This window comes from Haliotis cracherodii, unplaced genomic scaffold (assembly GCF_022045235.1).
Source record: "Haliotis cracherodii isolate W230 unplaced genomic scaffold, xgHalCrac1.p SCAF_6, whole genome shotgun sequence".
NCBI classification, from domain to species: domain Eukaryota; kingdom Metazoa; phylum Mollusca; class Gastropoda; order Lepetellida; family Haliotidae; genus Haliotis; species Haliotis cracherodii.
Window position 1 is genome coordinate 61,924,389 of NW_027266319.1, and position 24,438 is coordinate 61,948,826.

Genomic DNA, 24,438 nt, shown 5'->3' on the forward strand with positions numbered 1-24,438 from the left:
TTGACACTGTTATGAAAGTGATATTTCTGCGGAGTCGGTATGTCAACAGTCGAATCCAAGAGCCCACGTTCTGTAGCGCTTGGATGGTATTACTGTTCGCATTAAGCCATGGAATCTTCCTGCTTCCAGTTAACAAGCTCCTGCAAGGCATTGGATACCAGCTTCCTCAATGCTATCAGCTTCAGCTTCAGATAAACACAACACACAAAGGTTACTCTTCCAAATGGGAGGATTGTTTCAATGTTAAATCTCTTAGTGTGATCTGTATGCACAGACAACTCGTGCCTGACCGTCATCCAATCACAAACAAGATTTAGATGATAGGGGTCCCTGGTGTGAGAGTATGGCAGATTTTAGAAGGGAAGGGGGTATTGTTTGTAGTCCTTGTGGAAACATGGCCAATCTAGATCCGCTGAACCCTAGGGAGACCATCTGTGCAGGTTTAGAGTTGTCTGGTGCTCAGCTGGGCTGCGATCTGATGCCGGGCCGGTTGGGGGGGGGGGGGGGGGGGGGGGGGGGGGGGGGGAGTTTGGTGGGAGCAGAGGGGAATTTGGGGTTTCCTGGCATAGTAAATAATTACTTACTCCACAAGGTAGTGGGATAGACTAGTTGGTAAGATATTCCCTTGTCGTGCCAGAAAGTTTGATGTTATTCCTTTCATGGGTACAATTTGTGAAGCCCAGTTACAGTTGGGAAACCCTATGTTTGATTCTGGGGCTTTCCTTCTTGACGCAGAATAGAATAGAATAGAATATTATTGTACAAAAATCCCCACTTGGGACTGGTACACAACTAGAGTATTTATATGGTGTAGAGATTCAAACATGATATATATACATGACATAAATGCATGAAAACCTGATGGAAATGGAAATACAGGTGATAGAACCCTGTCCATATGTATGATTTTGACATGTTTTTGACGTTATTGGCATATATATATCGGGGTATATTTGGGAGATAAAGACTTATCTGATTCTGCTTTGTGCAGACATTTATGGCAGATACAGACTTATCTAATTTTGGCCGTTTTGTTGGTCTCAGCTGACACATGGGAAATACAGCCCTGGCAACAAAACTTGACCTCTTTTGGAGGGTTCATGGTTTGTTTTAGGAGGTTGTTTTTATCAGTCTTGGAAGGGTCGCCTATTTCTATCAGTGCCATGCGTTTTCTCCTGAGGTTTGTATACAGTGGGCATGAGAGCAGGAAGTTTTCCTCATCCTCAGAATGTGCGAACAGAACCTACCGTATTTTCAACTGGAGTGTCACACATTAAGCTGACATGCCATGATATAACTGGAATACTGTTCAAAGCAGCGTAAGAAAACCCCATTCACTCACTCACTCATAACTCACTCACTCACTCACTCACCAACCCATGGCGCTCAGCATTAAGGGGCTAAAACAAGGACTGGTCGGCTCGCAGTCAGTATACTGTGTCTGAGTGGGGTATTCATGTTAAACTGCGGCATGGTATCTCAGTGTGCTAGCACTATAAATCAGCATTAGTCCGGACTAGTACAACTAAAGCAGCCACACACACACGTGCATGCATGTCGCTGTATAAGTGCAATAATCTTGGACACGATGTTAAACCCCATTTCACCTCACCTCATACAGTTGGGTTGGAATCCCAACATGGACACAGCTTGTACTTTTATCACAAGCCTTCATACTGCTCCAATACAGCAAGAACCAGTGTATATTTCACTGAAGACGGAAGCGACCGATTTTCCTATCAGTCAGATCCCGATCCCTCCTGTATCTGGAGGATCAATGATAACCAACACAGCACCAGACAGTGCAGATGTACACAGTGATAGGAGGGTGTCAGATGTAGTGGGGATGCTGTTTGCTTCAAGATATACCATGTTTTGGCATTAGTTTATCGACATATATACTGTGAATGTTGTGGTTCAGAAAGGTTCATTGTTATTAAATATATCCTTTACCAACAGTGTCTCTGTCCTAATGAAACAAATGTGGAGAGTGTGTTGGTTGTCTGTACATTGATTGTATTGTTACTGTGCCCTGTTCGACTCTGCACACAAGCCTTTTGAAATAAGTGAAATCTTTCATGTATTGGTCCAGCACGAAAAATATTCAAAGTTTACTGATGCTTGCATATCACTTTGTTGCTACTTCACATGGATGTTCGCTTAGCTTCAAAAAGTTCCGTCAACGTTGTTACAGCACTGTGATAAGGATGACAGCACCAACCTAATTCAATTTATCTCCTGAAAAAAATAATCACTTCATGATTGAAGATTTAATTTCGATTTTTCACCATCGATATTAACCTTGTCCCATGACTCAATCTACCCACAATGCCCTGTGGTGGCAGGTTACAATAACAATTCCAGATTTAACAGGAAGTCGTCTGCTCCAGCACACATCCTCGCTTCTGTTGACACCCCAACTAATTGCAGGTATGATGAAATAGAGGCCTCCGTCTCAAGTTTTTGTCACATGCTCGTCAATCATACTTTTGCCGTAGCGTCTCGTGAGGCTCTGCTAGAGCTCACGACTGGCAGTACCCACTCAGGTCAGTGAAGCATGAAAGGATTATAGATCTCCTGCTGAAGGCGGTGTTGTCTGTTTTAGGATCATCCCCGTGCAGCTGTTGATGAAGTATGATAAGAAAAAATACCCCTGTGTAAAGTTTATGTTGTTTGCTTGAGATAAAACTATATGATGATCATTATTCAATGTCGAAGGTAATCTCCTTGTGATAGTTTGATGGCTGAGTAATGAGTAGCCGTGTAGGCTTATGTCGTCTGCTCCTGCATTAGATCATAACAGCTCTTGACTTGTGTCCCTATAACATCTCATGGGAGTATTAGGAAGCAGAAGCCTTCTGTAAACTTTCGTCATCTGTCCTGCATTGGAGCAGAACAGCTCTTGACTTGTGAGACCATAACATTAGGAAGGAGAGGCCTTATGTAAACTTGTGTCATCTGTCCTGGAGCAGAACTGGTCTTGACCTGTGTTACACTATGGTAAGTGGGAGAAAAGGGGAAATGAAAAGTCTGCACAACCTAGCAAAGGTTCGTCTCAAGCTGTCTACACCTGTTTAGCATGTATATAGATGTAAAGATGTCAGAAATAGTATATTTTGCTCCTGCTGGATATTTAAGTAAAATATGCAAAATAAATCGCCTTAACTCAAACCATTTTGAGTTGTTTACATACCAGTAGACATTAAAAAATTCTTGTGGCAAGCTGTCATGGCTTGTTCTCATGCATTCAGTCACTGGCTTTCCTGCTGCAGACTCGATCATGTCTGGCCGTCCTGACTGTCGATGACTGGCCCAGAATCAACTTTGGCTTGCTTGCATCAGACTCGATCATGTCTGGCCATCCTGACTGTTGATGACTGGCCCAGAATCAACTTTGGCTTGCTTGCATCAGACTCGATCATGTCTGTCCGCCCTGACTGTTGATGACTGGTCCAGAATCATCACTGGTTTGCCTGCTGCAGACTCGATCATGTCTGGCCGCCCTGACTGTTGATGACTGGCCCAGAATCATCACTGGTTTGCCTGCTGCAGACTCGATCATGTCTGGCCGCACTGACTGTTGATGACTGGCCCAGAATCATCACTGGCTTGCCTGGTTGGAGCTGCCCACAACTGTTGATAGAAGTGTGATGGAAGAAGAATTTCAGTGTGTTTATTCAGATGGCCCAAGGAAATTGTGTGATATGGCTTTGTTGACATGGCCGCTTGTATCCCGGGTTGGCGGGGCAGAATGGCCATGTGAAGAGGGAAGAGCCACAGTAAGCAGGCACAGACAGATGGACTGCCCAATAATGGGGTTAGAAAGTCACATCTGCACATTGGGTAAATAAAATGTGCAATAAAATTATACTTATGTCCTGAATTGCAATATGAGAATGGAAGGTTGTATGACAGTCTGAGCATACAGTGGAGATTGATGCACTTAATATCATGGGCTGGTGGTAGGAATTGGTCATTTGGGCAACAGATTAACAAGAGTGATGTTTAGAACATTAGATAAGGTTTTTATTGCTTCCATACTATCAACAGCGTGAATACTGCCAACAAGAAATGTACACAGCAAGAATATGTGGATGGTGGTTGAAGTTGGTGGTGAAAGTGGAATTGTGAGGTTAGGTTTCTGAATTTCAAGATTGTTTTGTACGAATACCTATCTCTCATTGTTGGCTTCCCGGATTGTCTCGATATCTTTATTTCGGCATAGTGATCATGCTGTTGGTCTCATTTGTCACTGCTACAGGGACATTTATTGTCCAGAAATGTGTGTGGAGCCTTGCCATGGCATGTCCGCCTCTCACCTCTGCTCCAGAAGATGGCCTGGTGTAGAGTTCTGTTTGAAGTTACTTTCTATGTCCATTCATCTTGGCCCAGGAACAGGTTTCATTGTTTTGCTGTGACAGGTGGTAAATAATGATTGTTTTTAGCATTCCTGGGCTAGTTGCTGTGGAATTTCTCATTTTCCTTTGTGAACTTACTACCTATGTGGACAGTTTGGGGAAAATTAAGACTGAATACTTGGATGTTTGTGTTTTGCTTGTGAATAAAACATGAATGAGGTTTACTAATGGCAGCTTCTCTTGTCTAGAATGTCATATTCCCAATCAAGTTTGGTCTGTTTGATTTCTTTTGCAGACTTTTTTGGTCAGTACAGGAACAAAATGTTTTTTGAATAAATTTCTGGGAATTTGTTTCCAACAAAATTACAAACAAGTCAATGCTTCAGAAGATCTTGTCCATTAAATAATGTGAAACATGTTCAGCACAGAATTTTTTTGTCTTCATTATTTTATACTTTTGGTATCATCGACACGTTTGGGGAAGAATAATCCGTGAGTTTAAACTGACCTAACCATGTTAACATCAATAAACCTCTCCTAGTTAATTATATATAGTGGAACATGTGGAAATGGGTTGTGAGTTACTTGGGTTGTCAGAAACATCATAAAACTATATAAAGGCTGAACAATTCAAGTTTAACGTCTACATTTTATGAATAAGTGTGTAATAATCTTAATATATTTTGAAAGGTCCATTATCAATGTAGCAATGAACAGCATCTGAACTGGAAAATGTAGAAAATGTAGATTATATACATAAAAACACGCCTGTGTTTTTTGACAGGTGCAGTGGCTGCCTCAAGTGATGTACTTGCATGCTTGTTTTATCTTGTTTATTCAGACAGATAAAGTTTGTAAATAACTCAGTGTACTTGGCAACTCCTCGAGGGCCACTTTTGCATTTAGCGCTGAGGAAAAACCATGAAGTACATCCCGAGGTGCTTTATAAATGCATTGTTGAATTATGAATGTCAAAATTATATGCTCGCAGAAAAAGATAACTATTTTCAGTTTGTGTTCATTTTAGAATTTATGATCATTTTTTTTATATTCCTAGATCAGATAAGATTATGTTTATTGCAGAAACATGCCTTAAAAGAACAGATACAATTTTTAAATTGACAAAACATTTTGATTTATATATACATATTCCTATGAAAAGAAAGTTTTATCCGATGTAACAGAGTTGCCAATGAATGGGAAAGCTCCTTTCATTTTCTGACATTTAGAAATAGGATATTAATGTAATGTACATTGTCTGTCCTATAAAAGATCAACAAAGGCAAAATTGTCTTGATAATGATGATGATATTCATTTTTATGGTTGTTATCTGTAAAAAATGTTAATAAAAAGCAACACCAGAAATGTCAACATTCAAGTGAAAAAAATCGGCCTAGAACTTCAGATCCATTGTATGAAAATGCATTCCGGTGATTATTAATGTTGACATTTGAGTGTTTTGAGAATTGATTCCTTTATGCTCAGGCACTGTCTCTGTGTATCAGATAAGTTAGTTGTGTATAATATCAGAGGTAAAGCATTGTGGGGCTGTTTCCCCAGCACAAACAGTTCACATAGGCACCAGGGCCATGTACCAACATGCTCCACTCACAACATATCAGTATGAAACAGTTTTTGTCCCTGGATGCCGTGAGAGGTAAATACCATGTGGAACGCGCTGATGGCTTTCCTCGAGTGTTATCCCCGCTCTGTTCTTGGAGTACAAGAATGTGCTGCCATATTCTCTAGTGTTTATGCCTGAAAGGCGATATTCTTCAACCTTTGCTTCAGCTCGGCTGGTGTTTGGTATTTGAGAGGAATACTGGCCAGTGTTCATTTGTAGATGTGAGTGTCCCTGTCTCTGTCTGGTCCCTTGGTTTGACACCAGGAACCAGGAACGGGTGATGAGATTTGCAGGAAGGTGCACATGTAATAGGTTTTATGTCTGTTCTTGGCTTCATCTTTCTTCGAGGGTTATCAAGATGTTGTTTTTTTAATTAATAAGAAACTGTTATATCACATTAGGCACCGACAGGGAAGCCTACAGGAAAAGTTATCACTGACCCCTACCCTCATTCCACCCTCATCTCCCTACTGCCATCCCCCTTACCAAAGCTGTTTTAGTTTAAACATATTTTATTCTCATGAAAAGGATTGGGCACAAGTAATCACAACTTAGAACGCCCTCTCCCATACTGTACCCAACCATTCCACTGACACCGTCCTGGATCGGCCTATTCATCCTAAAGGGGCTGTGGGATAGGCCTGCAGTTCAAGTATTGGATCATGCTGAAGAGTCGGGTTTGATTCCCTCATGGATGCAATGTGTGAACCCATTGTTGTTCTCTCCACTGTGATGGAGTTGAATATTGATAAAAGCAGCATAAAATCACTCACTCACTCACTCATTCACTCACTTCTCTTCACTCAAACAATCTTTCAACCTCAACCATTCTTCTTTGTCCAGTTCTCATCCTGACGGGGTTGTTGGGTAGCCCAGTGGTTTAAGCATTCGCTGAAGACCAGGGTTCGATTCTCGACATGGGTAGTGTGAAGCCCATTTCTGGTGTCCCCCGCCATGATATTGCTGAATATTGCTAAAAGTGGCGTAAAACCATACTCACTCACTCTCATCCTGACAATCCAGTTTTCATCAAACAATCCTCCAATCCCCCTCCAATCCCCCTCCAATCCCCCCACTAACTCTCTTCTACCCGAAACCATCCTTTGGCCAGTTCTCATCCTGACCCAAGCCTGCTCATTGACTTACTGATCCTGCGTCACCCCCATTGATACTGCTGAAAGGGACAAGCATTGCAGGCCGGGCTGGACCAGGAACAATTATAATATTGCATGAGGATAGATCCTCACTCTTCAAAGTGTGGACAAAAGATGTTTATCAACTGAAAAGAAGCTGTGTTTGGTGGTGTGGAAAGCCATCAAGATATGGAGTTTCAGAGCAGGTGATATTGGGTGATATTCAGCGAGCTTATTGCTTCTCATAGAAACTAAGGTGGACTTGCTTCATGCTTGGTAAGCTGTCGTGCTCAGCGGCGATGTAATGGCACTTGTTGATAGAACAGGCATGAATTATGACCAAAAAAAACATAAGTTGTCTATAGGCGCTGTCTGACTGAATTTCAGTGATATAATACATCTTTCTAATATATCCCTATCTCCTCACCCGACATGGGAACATGAACGGCTGGTGGAGTTCCTCTACAAGGTGTGCAGGATCTTTCAACACCTGCGCTAATGGCCCTGTGTAGAGCAAGGAAAAAACTAGGCTTGTACATTCAGAAGGTGAAAGATTTCTACCTGGAGGGAGGTGTAAATAACATTTAAGGTGATGATGGCTTGATTAACCCTTAAGGTATTGAGATGAATGTAATTAACCCTCAACGTGACAAGAACGTTGTTGCTGCCCGATTAATGTATGATTATGCTTTCAAAGAAATCACCTTGTGATTTCATCAAAGTGGGTGTGCTGTCGAGGACATCATTAGCTGTAAGATCTGTGAGATATCAGTAAACTGTAGATGTGTCACTTATCGTTCTATTTTTATGCTGTTTGATTGGTTAAATTGTGAACTACGTAACCTTGAACTGATCCTGGTGAGTGTGTCATTGTCATGTTGATGTGATAGATGGCACTTAAAGGGGTAAGACCACAAACACTGCCTTTTATGCATAATACATCATATCAACATATTGGCTAATGTCTCACCAGGGGCAGCTCTTCCTTGTGACTGGGTTGTTTTGGTGTTTCAGAGGTATCAGATCATGGGGAACTTCGATGACAAATGTAACTTGAGATTGTCAGTGGTAAAAGATATTGCGTAATGTTGAAAGAAGAGGTGCATTGTGCCTTTGTCATGATCCAACCAGTGCAGGGCTTGTAATGGGCCCCCTGCTGATAGACAGGGCTGGGGGTGGGCGGGGCGGGGCAATGATACAATTGCACCCATGTCACACAGGAAATGAGCCCTACAATTAAAGCCTGTCTTAGAGAGCAGTGAATGAGGATGACTTTATTAGGGGCACTTGGACTGACACTTGATTCTGGCACTCATTTATGGCCTGTGTCCGCGTTTATGGTCTGGTGTCTATGTTGCCGGGTAGCATGTCCTTTAGTTCATTGTGAAGCATGTGTTCTTACTGGGGCCTTTTCATGTTGTAACATTTGGTTGGGTTGATCATGTCAGACAAGGAAATTTTAATGGATTTTGCTGCTCGTCTTTTTGCTATTAGATTCTAAATATGACAACTTTGGTTGATGGGAAGTGTTTTGGTTTGTCCATGCGTGTAGTCGTGTGTGTGATCTGGCTTGTTCGGATGGTGGGTAGTCGGTGTAGTCCTTGTCGAGGAATGGGGACAATGTGTGAGCCAAGTGATTTAAACATTCCCACATTATGCTAAAGATAGGAAATTGATAGGAATCATGTTTATATCTTCATATCGTACTTAGGGATAGAAATTTATGTTGTTTCAAATGTGCCGCAGGACACTCAAAAACATTTGTGTGCCTTCAGACAACAAGCAGTTATGTAAGCTGTGCGAATATCGCTGTACCTGGGCACTATTTTCTAATCAGTTTCAAACCTTGCTGTGTGTAAAACAGGTGGGCGTACTTCATGGACAAGGTCCAATACTGGGAGTGATGCATATTACAAATATTCCCTAATTCTGATCCTATCCGTGACAACATGCGTATTTATACCATGATATTTAAAGCCAAGTGTTGTATGAAAGGCACGCACACCAGAAGGAAGTAGCCCAAGTGTAGAGGTCTCGTCATTACAGGCTCTTTGTCATCGTGTGACATGATTATGTATCATCTTGCCTCTTGTACACACACCCCCCCCCCCCCCCCCTGCCCCCCACCCCCCTGCCCCGCCTGCATCCTTGTGATAACCCTACTTGACCTCAGCAACAATGTTGAACATGAACAGTCCCTCACCAGCAATGACCCCATGCCTTCAATACTGGTGTACTGCCTCTGACAATACCTCTCTGTGAGTACAGTGGACACTACCTCTATATGTAAGTAAGTAAGCCATTACTAGTGTACATATGCAGTTAATGAAGTCTGTAAAAGGCTTACATATCAGAAATAGCTTGACCTTTGTAAGTCATGTTCAGCCTATGTAGTGTACATGCTGAGCAGTTGTAATATTTTAGTTTGTGTGAGTGCGTGAGTGATATTACTACGCGTATCATTATTCATTATTTAAGGATTGAAGTTTTTACATTCATTAGCTGATGAAGACAGTGGCCCAGCGAGCACTTTCAAAGCGCTTCATGCCCTAATAAGTCAGTTGAAGTTAGCCTCGTCATTGACCTGATTTCTTTGTGATGTTCTCACTGTCACAAACCATTAAAACCATTACCTGATATAGCTTTGGGAGGGGTGGGGGGGGGGGGGGGAGGAGTATTTTCAATGAGACAAATATGAGGATCGTACAGGGAGGAAAGTCCAAGGTTAATGTTCAGTGCAGCGTTACAAAGACCTCTTTAACATTACAATAGTAACTGCTTAGTACTATTCAATCATATTAGTTTAGTTTCATATTTTATGAAATCTTAATTTCCATTGGCCTCATTTGATTAATTCTTTTTGGGAGGGGTTGATTGAAAGTTAAAATATCTGTCATTTGAATTAAAGTTTGAATATGGGTTGTTCAGTAGCCAGACATTGGAGTGAAAGGAGAAAAGTGGGTTGTTCAGTAGCCAGTCATTGGAGTGAAAGAGAAATGTGGGTTGTTCAGTAGCCAGTCATCAGAATGAAAGAGAAATGTGGGTTGTTCAGTAGCCAGTCATTGGAGTGAAAGAGAAATGTGCGTTGTTCAGTATCCAGACATTGGAGTGAAAGAGAAATGTGCGTTGTTCAGTATCCAGACATTGGAGTGAAAGAGAAATGTGCGTTGTTCAGTATCCAGACATTGGAGTGAAAGAGAAATGTGCGTTGTTCAGTAGCCAGACATTGGAGTGAAAGAGAAATGTGCGTTGTTCAGTATCCAGACATTGGAGTGAAAGAGAAATGTGCGTTGTTCAGTAGCCAGACATTGGAGTGAAAGAGAAATGTGCGTTGTTCAGTAGACAGACGTTGGAGTGAAAGAGAAATGTGCGTTGTTCAGTAGCCAGATATTGGAATGAAAGAGAAATTTGGGTTGTTCAGTAGCCAGACATGGGAGTGAAAGAGAAATGTGCGTTGTTCAGTAGACAGACATTGGAGTGAAAGAGAAATGAGCGTTGTTCAGTATCCAGACATTGGAGTGAAAGAGAAATGTGCGTTGTTCAGTAGCCAGACATTGGAGTGAAAGAGAAATGTGGGTTGTTCAGTAGCCAGACATTGGAGTGAAAGGAAAAATGTACGTTGTTCAGTAGCCAGACATTGGAGTGAAAGAGAAATGTGAGTTGTTCAGTAGCCAGACATTGGAGTGAAAGAGAAATGTGGGTTGTTCAGTAGCCAGACATTGGAGTGAAAGAGAAATGTGCGTTGTTCAATAGCCAGACATTGGAGTGAAAGGACAAATGTGGGTTGTTCAAAAACCAGGGATGATGCCGTACTTAAGCTCTTAGTCTTGTGCAGTTGCAGCCATCCCAGAGAGGCTCTTACACAAGCAGCGAAAAGGGGAATCTGTGAAAGGATGTTGAATTGGATTGATTGAGCCTTCATGTTTCTGCTCAGAGCTGTTGAAATTGTAACTTGGATAGACTTAGAGTCCATTTGAAGGTGTAGACATGATCCCTCCGGCTTAAGAACAACTCATGGCTATTTCTGAAAGGTAGCTGGGTTTATTACTTGGTCATTGTAGGGATTACAAGCCCATGTTGCACATGGTTTTGAAAATTACTTTTGGATTGTATGCTAAGTATTGCTCAGTAGATGAAAGACTTTCACCAAACAAGTGAAAGTAATGGATCTATTCTATCACTGCAGTGGCTAAATTTTAAATCAGAATACAATCTGTTGATCTTAAGTTACACTTAGACTCTCGTCCTGTGCTAACAATGAAGATAAACACTTTGTCTATATTTCCTCACATTATCTGACTTTGTGGCACATTGTATCACTGCAAGCAAACAAAGGCTGTTGGTTGTGTGTATGCGGTGTCTACAACACTAGCGATTGCCTCACAAAGCGAGGATCCTGTCAGAGTCTATTATTACCGGCAGGTGTGAGATATCGATCCCAGGGCCATTATTATTTACGCTCTGTACTCGATGTACAGTCTAGTCATGCGTGCAGCATCATGTAGACTGACAAAACACTCGTAACATCCACGCCCGTAACACTGGCACTTGATTGGGATCAGTCACTTGGAATATGGTGGCAATCAAGAAATTTGGCGCAATATCGCAGAAAATTTGAAAAATGATTTTCCTGAAGCCTTGAAGGTGAATATATTGCTTGGTGTGATATATGGCCAATTGTGAGTGAAATGGAACTGAAATTAACAAAAATGGTAACCAGAGGTGTCAACATGGCCAACATTTGTTGGGCAAACATAGTCACCAGTTGGCGCTTGGAAGACTTGTCCTGCATCTGAAGGAAGCAATATAGTGGCTTCAGACAGAGATATGACATTTAGTGTGATTTGTAGGCAAAGATGTGTAAAATGACCCTCCACATGATTAATAATGAATGTCTGGGGACTAAGTCGTCAAACATCGTCCATTGAACAAAGGTGCTGCTTGATTTGTTAGAATTATTCATAATGGTCTGGCGATTTACGGTTGAAAGTGATACAGACATGACTACAGGTAATCAATATACCGTATGCGACGTAATAAGCGCCCACCTCTAATAAGTGCCCACGGCGATATTTGCTAATATATTTGCTAATATATTGGCTTGTGAACAATTCCAATTAGCACCCCTTCTGATTGATGAATGTACACAAGACTTATTTATTTATTCGCGTATAATACGCACTCAAGTGTTATATGCACCCTTAATTATGGGCAATCAAATTCTTGAAAAATATATCTGTAGTATATAAACATTTCAGGCTGTCAGCATAAACCACAAAATTTATCTATGAGCTCTGCTTTTTTCACAAAAATTATATTCTAATAAGAGCCCCCTATTTCTAATTCTGAAAGCAACCTGGGTGCATATTATGACGAATACGGTAATTGAGCCAACATACATGGATACAGTAGAACGAGGTATTGAGCCAACATACATGTACCCAGTAGAACGAGGTATTGAGCCAACATACATGTACCCTGTAGAACGAGGTATTGAGCCAACATACATGTACCCTGTAGAACGAGATATTGAGCCAACATACATGTACCCTGTAGAACGAGGTATTGAGCCAACATACATGTTCCCAGTAGAACGAGGTATTGAGCCAACATACATGTACCCAGTAGAACGAGGTATTGAGCCAACATACATGTACCCTGTAGAACGAGGTATTGAGCCAACATACATGTACCCTGTAGAACGAGATATTGAGCCAACATACATGTACCCTGTAGAACGAGGTATTGAGCCAACATACATGTGCCCTGTAGAACGAGGTATTGAGCCAACATACATGTACCCTGTATAACGAGGTATTGAGCCAACATACATGTACCCTGTAGAACGAGGTATTGAGCCAACATACATGTACCCAGTAGAACGAGGTATTGAGCCAACATACATGTACCCTGTAGAACGAGGTATTGAGCCAACATACATGTACCCTGTAGAACGAGGTATTGAGCCAACATACATGTGCCCTGTAGAACGAGGTATTGAGCCAACATACATGTACCCTGTAGAACGAGGTATTGAGCCAACATACATGTACCCTGTAGAACGAGGTATTGAGCCAACATACATGTACCCTGTAGAACGAGGTATTGAGCCAACATGTAGAACGAGGTATTGAGCCAACATACATGTACCCTGTATAACGAGGTATTGAGCCAACATACATGTACCCAGTAGAACGAGGTATTGAGCCAACATACATGTACCCTGTAGAACAAGGTATTGAGCCAACATACATGTACCCTGTAGAACGAGGTATTGAGCCAACATACATGTACCCTGTAGAACGAGGTATTGAGCCAACATACATGTACCCTGTAGAACGAGATATTGAGCCAACGTACATGTACCCATTGAGTCCCAGGTTATCTTTATGTAAATGTAGTCTCTCTCCTTCACCACACATGCCCCAGGCTCCAACCACATCTACCCCACACTCCTTCATCACTACCCCATTCATCTCAAGGTTTGACTGATATATTGCAGATGTGACACAACTCACTTGTCAGATGGACCGCCTCCGTGGTCTAGTGGTAGAGCGTCCGCCCGGAGAGCGGAAGGTCCGGGGTTCGATCCCCAGCCGCGTCATACCAAAAGACGTTAAAAGATGGTACTTGTTGTTACCCAGTCTGGCGCTCAGCATTAAAGGGCTAAAACAAGGACTGGTATGGTATCTCGGTGAGCTAGCACTATAAATCGGCATCAGTCAAGACTAGTACAAGCAGCCACACACACACACACATGCATGCACGTCGCTATATAAGTGCAATAATCTTGGACGCGACGTTAAACCCAATTTCACTTCACCTCACTTGTCAGATGAGTGAGTGAATGTTGTTTCATGCAGTATTTCAACTGAAGTCTATGATTAATGAGATCTGTACCAGATCCACCAGTGTTTGGAGCATGATCACCGCTCCACCCAGTCTGGGTACAAAGTCACACCATCAACCAGGTCCTACATTGCCATTACCTAGTGTCATGGACAACGGGTTTGTCTGGACCCAGCCTCACAGCATGATATCGCTGCTGTAGTATTTCTGGCAACATCTTCCTGGTGCAAGGGAGTTAACTGACTATAAAAGTCCAGTTTAAACGCTTGCCGAACTAGGCTGGAATTATGGAGTTATATTCTGGCTGGAGTGCGGCGCAAGCAACTCGCACACTCTCGCTCACTCATTCCCACAGTGAATCAGCCTTATGGGCCCGTACACAGTTCAACTAACAGTGCTGCTTTGAACACATTCCAGAAATTATATTTTTCTCCCCAATATTTAACTTGCTTGCTCAGAAAGTGAGACTGTTATGAGCAGTTATCCCCATGGATTTGTACAGAAAAACATAAAGGATTTGCTGACATTAAATTCGGAAATTGTCAATTTCTTTTTGTCAAAAATCGTACCAGATCATTACAGATAGTTGCCACTGCTATTGGCCAAGCCTTATGTCAGTGTTACCCAATTAAATTCTTTATTCAGCATTTGATGACTCCCAGAGGAAATTATGCTGTATAATTTTGGGTAATATTACTGATTAATAGTCCATTTTCAGTGTGGCAGATTTATGTGTTATCGATATTGGCATATCTAAATCAACTCTTACTCTCTCCAACACAGGATAGATATATGAACGTAATATCAACGTACAGGTATGTCCAGTGAGATGTCACATAAGATGGACAAGGTTACTTTGCTCCCTGATTGATTTACAGCTATTGGTCAGAAATCCCTAACCATGAATAATATCACAGAATTGTAAAGAAAATTGGGTGAATAGAAGTGCTGTGTCAACGGAGAGGTCATCTGGTGTCTAAATGACCCACGATGGCCGGTGATGAGTCGAGTCGGGCATCAGCTGAATGAGGGAGATCACAAATTAGCTGTGTCAAGTTATGCCCCTCTTGAGAGTGTCGTGCTCATAAAAACTGGGAGTGACAGGAAAAAGAATAAAGATTCAAATAGCCCTATGGCTTTGTGAACCCCTGGTGAGGATTTAAAGACATTGAATGACCTATAGGATCATGGGAGTATGAAGGGTCACTCTGGCTCTTTTAGGAGCTCAGTTATTTCAAGGGTCAACTTTCCACTGGACAGTGTTTGAATCACTTTTAACTTGAGCCTGAACAGTTGTGATGGATGATGTTAGCCTTCCTCCTTAATCCAAGGAACACATCTTTTTAACATGCTGACTTAGGTTTATTTGAATCCAATATTTTAACATCATTAGCATAGGGCAGGTTTTTTTCTCTGTCGGGCTATTTCCTGCTGTATGGAATGCATGGCATTCTGTCCTGACACTGCAGCGTAGCGTGGATAAAAAATAACTGTGGTATCCGTAGATGCCTGGCAAGTAAGTCAAACCTAGTTTTTGTTGGATTGCAAGGGAAAGTGAAGTAATCTGTCCTGTTGACACGTTGTGAGGACGGTGAGAGGACGGTGAACGTGCAGGTCAGAGAGACGCACTTTTATTGCATTCTCTGTGGAGAAACCCTGAAAGGTATGTCCTGGATCTAAGCAAGAGAATGTCACACCTCCTATTTCTGTCACCCCATCGGCTGGTGACAGTGGGTTTATTTATCGCGCAATTTTACACCCTCCCATTTTGATCAAATTTAAGGATTGAACTGTGTTGTGGTTTCGGCATTTGTGACTTGTGTTAGTGAATGAAGTGTGGAGATAATTGATTTTTTATAGCTGTTTCAAAGGAAAATTCAGACATTATTTCACAATATAAGTAAGTGCCTTGGGATGTATTATTCCTTTCAAATTGTGGTGGTAGTATTTGTGTCTTGGGTTCGAATCCCAGATTTGCCCTGATTATGATACTTGGTCTGCCAGCACCTAACCCTTGGGTTCCAAGACAGTTGTAGATGTCTATAACCTGGGCCACTTTCTCACACATACTGGGATATGACGAAAATGCTGTAAAACAACATCAAACCTAACTCATTCACAGTTTATCAGCTTTGTATCTAACGGGTCATGAAAGGAGAGGATAGAAAAATGAAATGGAAACAAAACAGTGGATCAATTTAATGCAGCTATAACGTTGCATAAAACCAGGCAGCACCCCAGCAGCGGAACTGTGCCTCGTTCACGACGCTCGTCTGATATAGCGTGTCATCAGAGTGTCATCAAGAACAGTCGTGTTACGATTGCCGCGTTATTGATCACCCGCTGAAATCACCATTTCAGAAAAAACAAATATTACGAGGCTTAAAAAAGAGGTTTTCTGCTTGAATCAATTCTCCTCTCTACATTTAGACAGTATTTTGTGCGACTCTAGTGCAAATCTAATCACAACCAGACTAATGCTATCAGATTCGTCATATATGCAATAATGCATAACTTTTTTACCCATTACCATGAATGCCCATAAAGACCAGATTAGCTGAATTGCAGAAATATTGAATTAATCGTAATTACTTCAATATCCTTCATATTCCAGTCAGATTATCATTGATTACTTAAAAGAAAAACGACAACGAAAAAGAATAAAATGCATCCTATATTGAATATTTCATAATTGCTGTTCCTTTGAATGAAATGGTTTGTGATTCTACAAAGACTGGCCTGGCAACAAAGGCTTGTGTGTATCTAAGTGTAGAGCGGAGCCGTCAGCCGGTCATTACAGCTCAATTATCTTAGCCCTTATTAATTGTAATTATCAAAAAGTGTGACGAGGACAGCCCTGCCACAGGTGCAGATAAAGTGAATTGTCTCATTAACGAGTGGTGATAGAGATGGTAGTTTTTGGTAGAGGATAAACTGACTAGCAGTTCTGGTTGGCTTGCCTTCTTTGTGCAAGGCTTTATGCAATCAATATAGTTCAGACCCAAACACTGTGTGGTAGAACCCTGGCCTGGCCCTCTCAAATTTGATTTCCAAGCGATTTTATCAAAATGGAATTCTTGAAAATTTTCTGAAGCAGGAAATACGGCCATGACAGCCAGTGTTATCCAATTTTATGAAACTTAGGGAAAAAAGGGTAAAAATCTATCACACACATGCTGTGAAATTTGCTGCACGTTTCCATGAGGTATATCTAAAATTCATGAAGTTTTTAGCCTTGAAAATTGTGTATCAGCAGCTAATCGAGGAATTGCATGCACATGTGTGCACATATTGATAAATGGATTGCCAGAGATTTTGATTACACTTGTCTGGAGTCTATCTTGACGACAAAGGTCTGGCCAATTTCAATAGCCAGGGAGGAGAACTAGTGAAGTCCTTCGTGTACGGCAAGTTCCATCACCGGACAGTGAAACCTTCACACCAGTACAGCACAGGGACATCTCGCTATCTAATTGCATTACCCTTGAATACAGTAGAATCATACAGAACTCACAGATGCCCATGATACCTACACAGACTATACATTTGAATTAAATTAACATCACTGCAGACCCCGAGCGTTTCAGTCGCTCCTTTCTCCCAGTGACAGGTCCTACAACACTGATGTTCATAACCAGGCTATCATGATAGCGTTCATTCTGAATATGTATTCTCTTGATTAGGCGTTGCATTGATCGTGATTAAACCTTGAAGTTTGACGAGCCTAAGGCATTCCAAGGCTAGCCCTATCAGTGTGAACTGTGTATTTAACCATACCAGCAGGCAGGGTTGAGGGGCTCGCGTGGAGCATTGAGACGTAGCCTATCGGTCTGTCTGTCGCTCACTGGCGTAAGGCCAGTTACAGACACTGTTACAGCGTGGTCTGTCGGGCCGCAGTTATTGTGTTCACTCCGTGAGGCGTTCCACTCACTTCGGACCTGTCAAGGAGAGATCTCTGTGTATTTAGGTTGCTCTCGTCATAGGGAGTGGTGGAGCTTCATCTCGTGGATCTATTCTTGCTTGGAGTATACATCTGGATTCACTAATGTTTTCTTCAATGTGGATAACCCTTGTGATATGCAGTCGCTGACTTGGGAACTCACTTAGGTCAGTCCTCATGTCTTTGTTTTGGTTTTCCATTTTCAATCAGTAGCCAGTGGTAGTAACGCTGATTTATTCTTTTCATGTGTAACTTTGTATCGGCACTTGGGATGTAAATACAGATATACCTGAGTTGTGAGTCATACCACAGGCGTGCTCACTCCTGCTCTCCCAGGTTTGTGTTGTGTTTATTCCACCAGTTATTAATATGGGGCTGAGATGCCTGCGTCTTGACATGCAAATGTGTCTTGTCAGGTAGTGTGGGAAACGGCTATTCATCCATGTGAAGGATTTAGAACTCTGTGACATAGATGACCTATTTAACAGTGAGTAGCTAGGTGTGTGAGTGCAAACCACTGGAGGTTGGCTCGAGACACACGTGTGTAACATGCTGGCCTAATACACACCGTGTATGTTGTGATCGGGATATCGGCTCCTCTAATTTAACTTACTTTCAAGAGCTACAGCACACACTGATACCTTAGGAGAAAGTGAAGGATGTGTTCCAGTAATTTACCCAAAAGGCTCCAGGTGTAGTCAAATGTATCTTTATAGGTAGAAAGTGTTTGTCAGAAAACTTATCAATAGGAAACAGAAAGCCCTTTCCTCTTTGTTGAATTCATGATTATATTTTGCACACTACATTAAGCTCTTTCTGCTTATAACCAAGTCTCATATATTATTTCTGGTTGATTGTATTTGTAGAAACTTGGTACTCAGGCTCATGAGGGTGTTTGGACAATAAGAAATATCTCATCTTATCTAACAGACAGTTTGTCTAGTCTCGTGTAAATCTGGAAGGACAACTTGTTTTCTCCTTAAACCTTGGCATGTTACATTTACCAACCGTCTGAACTCTGGGCTAGATTTAGTCAAAGAATATTTACTTAACCTGTGTTTTAATAATACAGCTGATCGGTGAAACACTTGCTGGGTCAATGTAGACAGTGGTTAGTCTAAGTCACCACAGTGACTTCTCCTTGTGATGGGGCGTCGGGTAGCCCAGTACTTAAAGCGTTGACTCGCACGCCGAAGACCTGGTTCGATTCTGCACATGGGTTCAGTGTGTGAAGCCCATTTTCCAGTATCCCCTCCAGATATTGCTGGAATATTGCTAAAAGCAGCGTAAAACCATCCTCTCTCACTCACTCCTCTTGTAATGAAACTGCCTACAGTGACACCTTGATTTATGAAAGGGTGGGGGATGTTACGACCGTGTGTTTTACCACCCAGCTTTAGTGTGACTGATCTTTACAGGTTGAGTGTTTGGCTGTATTTGTTGTACTGGTGATGTAATCCTAGATTATTGTAAAAGGTATAAGATCTAATGACATCAAAGGATGAGAGTCATTTGATGGATGCAAGCATCACACACCAATTAGTCACATTTTTCGGTTACTACTTGTCTCAAAAGAACTTTTTGTTCACACTATATCAACTTAGCATTAATAGCAATCTCATTATGTGTCAATACGTCATGCATGCCATTCTGATACCTTGGAGTCGAGATGCATCTTCATGTGTTTTCATCATAAGTTTGTTCATGTCGATAGACTTAGTTCCTAGTTTAAAGAGGCGTTGGTAGCCTAATGGTTGAAGCGTTTCTTAATCACACTGAAGACCCAGTTTAATTCCACATGGGTAAAATAAAATAAAAATGTCTTTGGTGTCCCATCGGTGATATTGCTGGGCTGTTATTGAGAACGACATAACAACAGCCTCACTTCCTGTTTTACCCAATGCCTTTTTTGTGGTAATATCTTAACCACACCATGCAGAAATCTTCAGGATGACTTTTTAGTTAATTTGGTGTAAAATTGTTCTAAATCTCTCCTATATCATATTCACCCCTTGACAGTCAAATCATGTTCACTCGAAACAATTTACACCAGTGTAAATGCCATTCTGTTCCTCCATTTCACCCTTAGCTACCCCCTTCCTCTGTTGATTACTTCATCCCCCCCCCCCCCCCCATCTCACCTGTGCTCACCTGCCCAAGGTTCTCCAGATGTATCCCACACACACTTGCAACAAATTACACAACCTCTGCGTAGTCTCTCCCCTTTGTGTGATCCCCCATCTCAATCTCCTCCTTGCATTGTAAAGCGATATTGCTGAGTGCGATGATGAAAACAGAATCCATATTTCCCTCCCAGCCTTTTGTACAGGCCTGTTTATTTTGTTGCTTGATATTTGAAGATGGTTTGTTGATGGTGCAGTATTGACACACAGCAAGAAGATTCTCTCAAGTGAGAGTTCGCCGGTAGATATGAATATTATTCCATCTTAAACATACATCAGAACGTTCAAGAACTTGCATGAGAAGACAGCATCGATTGCATTGGCCTGATCACTGTTTGTTGAATAACCGCAGCTCAGACCAAGAGTGTTATTGATACTTATATCAGCGAATGTGGAATAACTCCCCTGCCTAATCAAGATGTGCGTATCAATCTGTCAGTTTTATTACCTTTGTTTATGGTCGATCAATATTAGGTTTTGTTCAGTCGGTAATTATGTTCACAGACTGAAATAATGATATCTCTCTTTCCAGGTGTGTAATGGTGCCAATAATCTTGTGGTAATGTGTAAGGTTGTGTCAGGAGCCAGGTAAACGAGTCCGACTGCTAGAGTTTGTTTACCGCTGCACGATGCACCAGGCTTGTGCAGTATCTGCAATCATTGATCTACCAGGAGCTGTTGTTGCGAGAACGTTGTTGTGTGTGGGGTTGGCGCAAGACGTGATGCACGCATGCAATATTCATGCTATAGGACATGTTATGGTTAATGCCGATCTCAGGTGATTAATTAACTCATTAGGAAGTCAAACATACTGTCTGGCTTCCTCTTGAGAAAGATGGGTAGGGACTGTGTCGGAACAGCAGGGAGGTTATTGGAACAGCTTGGGAGGTTTCAGTTTGAATTGTAATGGGTTAGACATGTAAAGCTGAGATTACCACAGATCTTGAAGGATTTAAACATGATCAATGTCATGCATATTCCCAGCTTTTGTTGGTGCCATCATTACAGCATCAGTTCATCAGTATAAAGTCAATAACATTGAAAGAAACCGGACTAAATCACAAATATCTGTTCGGCCGCAGGATGCTGTAACTGTATTAGACATTGAGCTGGAGCTGTAGGGCTGTTGCTAATTCAGTCCTTCCAGCATTGAGCACACAGACAGGTGTACATGGAAGACATAGAAATTTGGATGTTTGAGGATTTTTTCTGTCAACCCTTGTGGCTTTGCAAATATAATATAAGGTCATTTGGATTTCAAGTTTCATTTTGCCTGTTTGCCTGCTCATTGTGAGGAAGTGTTTCAAAATATTTTTGTACAGGATCATTTGGTGAAGGTGAAAAGAGAAGAATTTTATTTGGGTGTTTTGTATTCACTGTGGTTGTCATTCCTTGAATGGCGGGTCATTGACAGTGTGATAATCCAGTAGGCATTGAAAAGAACAGACTGGAAAGATTGTAACAAGTTTTGTTAGATAGGTTGGATTATTTTTTTTCTCATGCCTACCTCAGTGATGAGTCAGTATAGCCAGTTGACAACTTGTATATCATTAGGAGAGAAAATATTGACAGAATATAAAAGGACGACAGTGTGTAGGGTTGATCCAGCGTCTCTGCAGCATTTGCATCATTGGCGCTGGTAGACAAGTGGTTAAAGTGTTCACTTGTCACATCACAGGTCACAGGTTCTATTCCCTATTGGTTCAAGGTGTGAAGCCCATTCTTGGTATCCCGACCATGATACAGTGGGAGTGTTGATATTAGCAGTGTTAAGCTTTCCCCACTCACTCAGTATCACACCAAAGGCATCAAGACCATGCTTAACGAACATAATGTATTCTGATGAAATCTGAATTTGATCAATTTGGATGCAAAATACTTAAAGAATTTTATTGTATTTTCAGGTTTAGATGAGATGGTGAGAGGTCAAGGACAACCATGACCCCCTGGCAAGTGCTTGTGGCAGTGACAATTATTTGTGTCATTTGCCCGTGTGTTGAACTATCAGCGGTCCGATATGAGGTTGCCAGCTTTGAGGGTAATGAAGTTTTCAACCACCTTGTTTGGAACAGAGAAACCCAAACGATCTATATTGGGGCTGTGAACGTGATATACAAACTTGATCAAGATCTTAATAAGCTGACAAATGAAACAACAGGACCTAAGGAAGACAATCCAAATTGTCCGCCTCTTATATCGGAAAATATTTCAAAATGTTCCTTGAAGAGAACAAAAACTGATGCTTTCAACAAAATTTTAGTGATCGATTACACCCACCAGCGCCTGATAGCATGTTTTAACCTCTACCATGGCTACTGCGAGAAATACCACCTGGATGACATTAAACAGAAAGATGACATCCAGCATATCCCGATTGTATCCAACATGATCAATGCTTCGTCTTTTGCATTTATTGCCCCGGGACCAGCCAAGGAGCCAGGTGGAATTCAAGAGGAAGTTTTGTACGTTAGTGCTACCTGGTCTACTCAGGGCCTTAAGGTATACCGTGACCAGATCCCAGCATTTGCCAGTCGAAATTTGGACACTTTCAAACTTGGGATCAAGAATTTCCGCAAGTCAAGAATTGAGATCGAGTCACAACAACGTGACACTTTTCCCGTTCGATATATTTACGGATTTGGATCAGGAAAGTTCAGCTATATGCTGACAGTCCAGAAACAGGGAGCCCAACTGGATAATTTCATCTCAAAAATATTCCGTGTGTGTCAAAACGATGCTGCATTTTACTCATACACGGAAGTGGAGCTGAAGTGTATGTACCGACAGACCCACTACAATATTCTGCGTGCGGCCTTTGTTGGCAAGGCGGGGAAGAACCTGGCCCAGGGACTGAACATCCCCACAGTCGAGGACGTCCTGTATGCTGTGTTTTCTCTGGGTGAGAGCAACTCCGACACAGCTCTGTGTGTCTATCCAATGAGGGAAGTACATAAGTCATTCACGGAGAATATTCAGTCGTGTTTTCAAGGCATCGGCAACACAGGCCCCGACCATATAGTCGGATCAGGATTATGCGTAAAAGCGGTAAGTGGCAGTTTTATTTTGAGTCTTACTTCTTGTTTGTTTGAAGGACTTGACTGGTCCAGTGGTATAACTCCTGCAATGATGTGTCCCTTAGCTGTGCCAGAATCAGTTCGAAACCTAGATTTACACTTACGATGATCCAGTGATGGGAAGTTTCAGGAAAGTCGTAAATGTCTAAGACCAGAATCGCTTTGGGCTTTTCTCCCACAATGCTGACAGGCTTGACATGACTGAAATACTGGTGGAAGTGGAGTTAAGCCTGACTCTGTCATGTTGGCATGTAACACTGTTGCCACATTATAGACTACTGCCTGAGACAGAACTGCCAACGATGAGCTCAATGTAATTACTCCCTCTCAGTAGCTACCTAACATGATTTCAGACATCCTCTTGCATAAGTCTGTCTAATCTGACGAGGCATGATCTGTCTCAAGCACCATATCAGTCTCATAACACCCATGCTTGTCCAAACTTTCCACTTTGACCATTGACCTTTGACACTTTTGGCTGCCTGTCAAGGGTCATTGGACCCTCTGGGCGTAATGCTTACAGCTCGAGCTGAATTGAGACGTGAGGCATGTAGCGATTTTTGATTATATACTCTCCGTCTCATTTAGGCCTGATCATGATATTGATTGGCTGCCTTGTACGTCTCATCCAAGCGTTATGAAATATTCATTATGTGGAAGAAAGCTTGTTATAGTTAAGGTGTCACTGAGATCTGACTGTCAATCAAGACCATTGTATGTAAGCATAGGACCAAATCTGTCATGTTTACATAGGTTTGAGTATTCATAGTGAAACGAGATAAAATGATTGAGATAAAGTAAAAAAATGCTGACTCAGTGAAACAAGATATGCCTGAAGTAGAGAAGGATACCGGTAGTTTCTTTGTCATTAGGTCTTCAGTTGCTTGGAAAAAAGTTTTAATGTTCTGAAGATGTGTAGGAATTGTTTAAACTTTTAATCTTCATCAGATGGAGTTAGATGGACATTTTCGAGTTTATAGTGGTATCTCTTAACACGTGGTTAGTTTCTGACTGGCAGATTTGCCTGATTGTGATCCTTGCTCTGTCAACACCATGCCAGTGCTGGCTGAGTTTCACCAAAATGGAAACATTGTCGACATGTTTCACTATAGACTGACACAGCCTAATGGTGTTTGGCCTTACTCTCAAATCAAACTGATATACAGCTGAAAGACTTACAAAGTGCTGTTAACAAACTCACTCAGTACATTTCCACTGCTCAGAAATACTAATTGTTTGTTCTAGATAGATTGACACAAATATACTTTTTGATTTT

At 41.7% G+C, this 24,438-nt stretch overlaps 1 protein-coding gene across 6 annotated transcripts in view; it reads left to right on the plus strand.

Moving 5' to 3' along the window:
• Positions 1–24,438, plus strand: part of LOC139445378 (plexin-A2-like) — a 219,325-nt gene that overhangs the window by 26,900 nt on the left and 167,987 nt on the right. For 3 of the 6 annotated variants that reach the window (XM_071226514.1, XM_071226519.1, XM_071226516.1), the window contains exon 2: positions 21,993–23,133. In XM_071226514.1, the coding sequence (XP_071082615.1) occupies positions 22,027–23,133 (1,107 nt within the window). In that variant the 5' untranslated portion in view covers positions 21,993–22,026. Of the gene's footprint in view, positions 1–9,338; positions 9,407–17,888; positions 18,073–21,992; positions 23,134–24,438 lie in introns of those variants that run through there. The other 3 variants (XM_071226518.1, XM_071226517.1, XM_071226515.1) reach the window with 3 other exon arrangements.